At 39.7% G+C, this 2,016-nt stretch overlaps 1 gene segment (V, D, J or C); it reads left to right on the top strand.

Moving 5' to 3' along the window:
- Positions 1–223: 223 nt before the first annotated feature.
- Positions 224–798, top strand: LOC134486884 (immunoglobulin kappa chain variable 12-41-like). The segment is given in 2 exon segments: positions 224–345; positions 476–798. Coding segments are annotated over 2 exon segments (372 nt in total).
- Positions 799–2,016: the final 1,218 nt, after the last annotated feature.

Here is a 2,016-nt window from a genome sequence, read left to right as displayed (position 1 = left end):
ACATAGCAAAGAAATTCTATGTGGAACATAACAGGAGTCAAAATAAGGTGCAACTCACAAACAGTTGCTGTTCTCTGTGCAAAGAGAAACACATTTCCTACAAATAAACCTGTGTCTCAATTGGAAACATAAGAGAACCAGAAGTCTGTAATAAACTACTGTCCTGGTGAATTCTATAGCTATGCCTACCTTTTGCTGATTTGCATGAACCCAGAGCACACCCCACTGATATGAGGACTACTTTATAGCAGATCACAACCTGTGCCAGAGTCAGCCTCACAGGTCACAGCACAGACATGAGTATGCCCACTCAGCTCCTGGGGTTGCTGCTGCTGTGGCTTACAGGTAAGGAAGAAAATACCTTCAGCTGGGAAATTTATTCAGCTGGGTTTAGTCAGTACTGATTGGTTCCTGTGAAAATCCTCTTGTGAGAGAATTAATCATGTGGGGTGTGTTTTCAATTGTTCAATCTTAGCTGCCAGATGTGACATCCAGATGACTCAGTCTCCAGCTTCCCTGTCTGCATCTCTGGGAGAAACTGTCACCATCGAATGCCTAGCAAGTGAGGACATTTACGATATTTTAGCGTGGTATCAGCAGAAGCCAGGGAAATCTCCTCAGCTCCTGATCTATGATGCAAGTAGCTTGCATACTGGGGTCCCATCACGGTTCAGTGGCAGTGGATCTGGCACACAGTATTCTCTCAAGATCAACAGCCTGCAGCCTGAAGATTTTGCAAGCTATTACTGTCAAAATGGTTTAAGTGCCCCTCGCACGGTGATTCATGCCATTACATAAACCATGCAGCAAAGCAGAAGTGAGAGCACAGATGCTCCAAATGTTCCTTCTGATGTCTCCAGCTGCTCAGCTGCTGAGAGTGTTTCTCTTTACCAGGGCTGCTATGTCAATGTGATGTTTTTATATAGAACTCAGGGAAACTTTTCTATGTGTTTAATCACTGTCCTTTCCCCTGGTCTAGTATCAAAACAAGGGATTGGGTTTCATAGCTCATTAAAAAAGTAAAAGAAATAAACAACAAAAATGTTTCCCAGTGTAATATAATCCTATGTATACAAAGAACTGTAATTAAATAGAAACTTAACCCAGGGTACATCTCATTTCTTATAATGAGTTTCAGAGATAGGCTATCTGTATTATCTTAAAAAGTATAAGGATGGTCTGGCATTTTCATGGTTATACAGAGGATTTGGATGTTATTTGTGCTATTAGCCACCTAGTTGTTAGTGCTTCGGGTGGCCTCTGGCTATAGAGATAATGTAAGCGTCACACATAACATCTATTATTTTTTTCCCTCGCTCAGAGATCTATGTTTCTCCTCCATTTTTCCTTCTGTGCCTTACTCCTCTGTGTCTATGAATCAAACCATAGCTATCATTTATTTAATGGCTTACTTTCTCTTGCTCTTATAAGACATCGTGGTCAAGGCAATTTAGCAAAGAAAGAATTTAGTTGGGGAGCTCTCAGTTCTGGAGTATTAATTCAGGAGTAACATGGTGGAAAGCATGGTAGCAGGCAAGCAAGGATGGATGTGATGTAGGAGTTAAAAACATAAATCTTCATTTAAAATAGGAAATACAGAAAGGCAGAATAATAACTGGGAGTGGTTTGAGCTTTTGAAACCTCAAAGCATACCCTCACTGATAAACCTTCTTCAGTAATGCTACATCTCCTAATTGTTCACAAATATTACCAACTACTGAGGAACAATGTGTGAAGCTATGGAGAACATTGTTATTCAAGACACCATCATAAATAAGATTTTGCAGATTGAACACTATAGGAAAATAGTGAGTCAGAGTTGGGCATGGATGAATACAGATAGCTTAGCAACTTCTGACCCTAATATACTTGACATACAGCCATATTACTTTTCAATCAAAATGCTCATCAACCTGGAACTATAACTTCCCCAAGCTGCATGAATATCATTCTCCAAAAAAATTAACACATAAAATAAACAATGAAGCCATACCATCATGTGGCTTCATAATATCC

This window comes from Rattus norvegicus, chromosome 4 (genome assembly GCF_036323735.1).
Source record: "Rattus norvegicus strain BN/NHsdMcwi chromosome 4, GRCr8, whole genome shotgun sequence".
In the NCBI taxonomy this organism is placed as follows: domain Eukaryota; kingdom Metazoa; phylum Chordata; class Mammalia; order Rodentia; family Muridae; genus Rattus; species Rattus norvegicus.
Note: the sequence above shows the minus strand (reverse complement) of the source record. Positions and strands in the feature narration are given on the sequence as shown.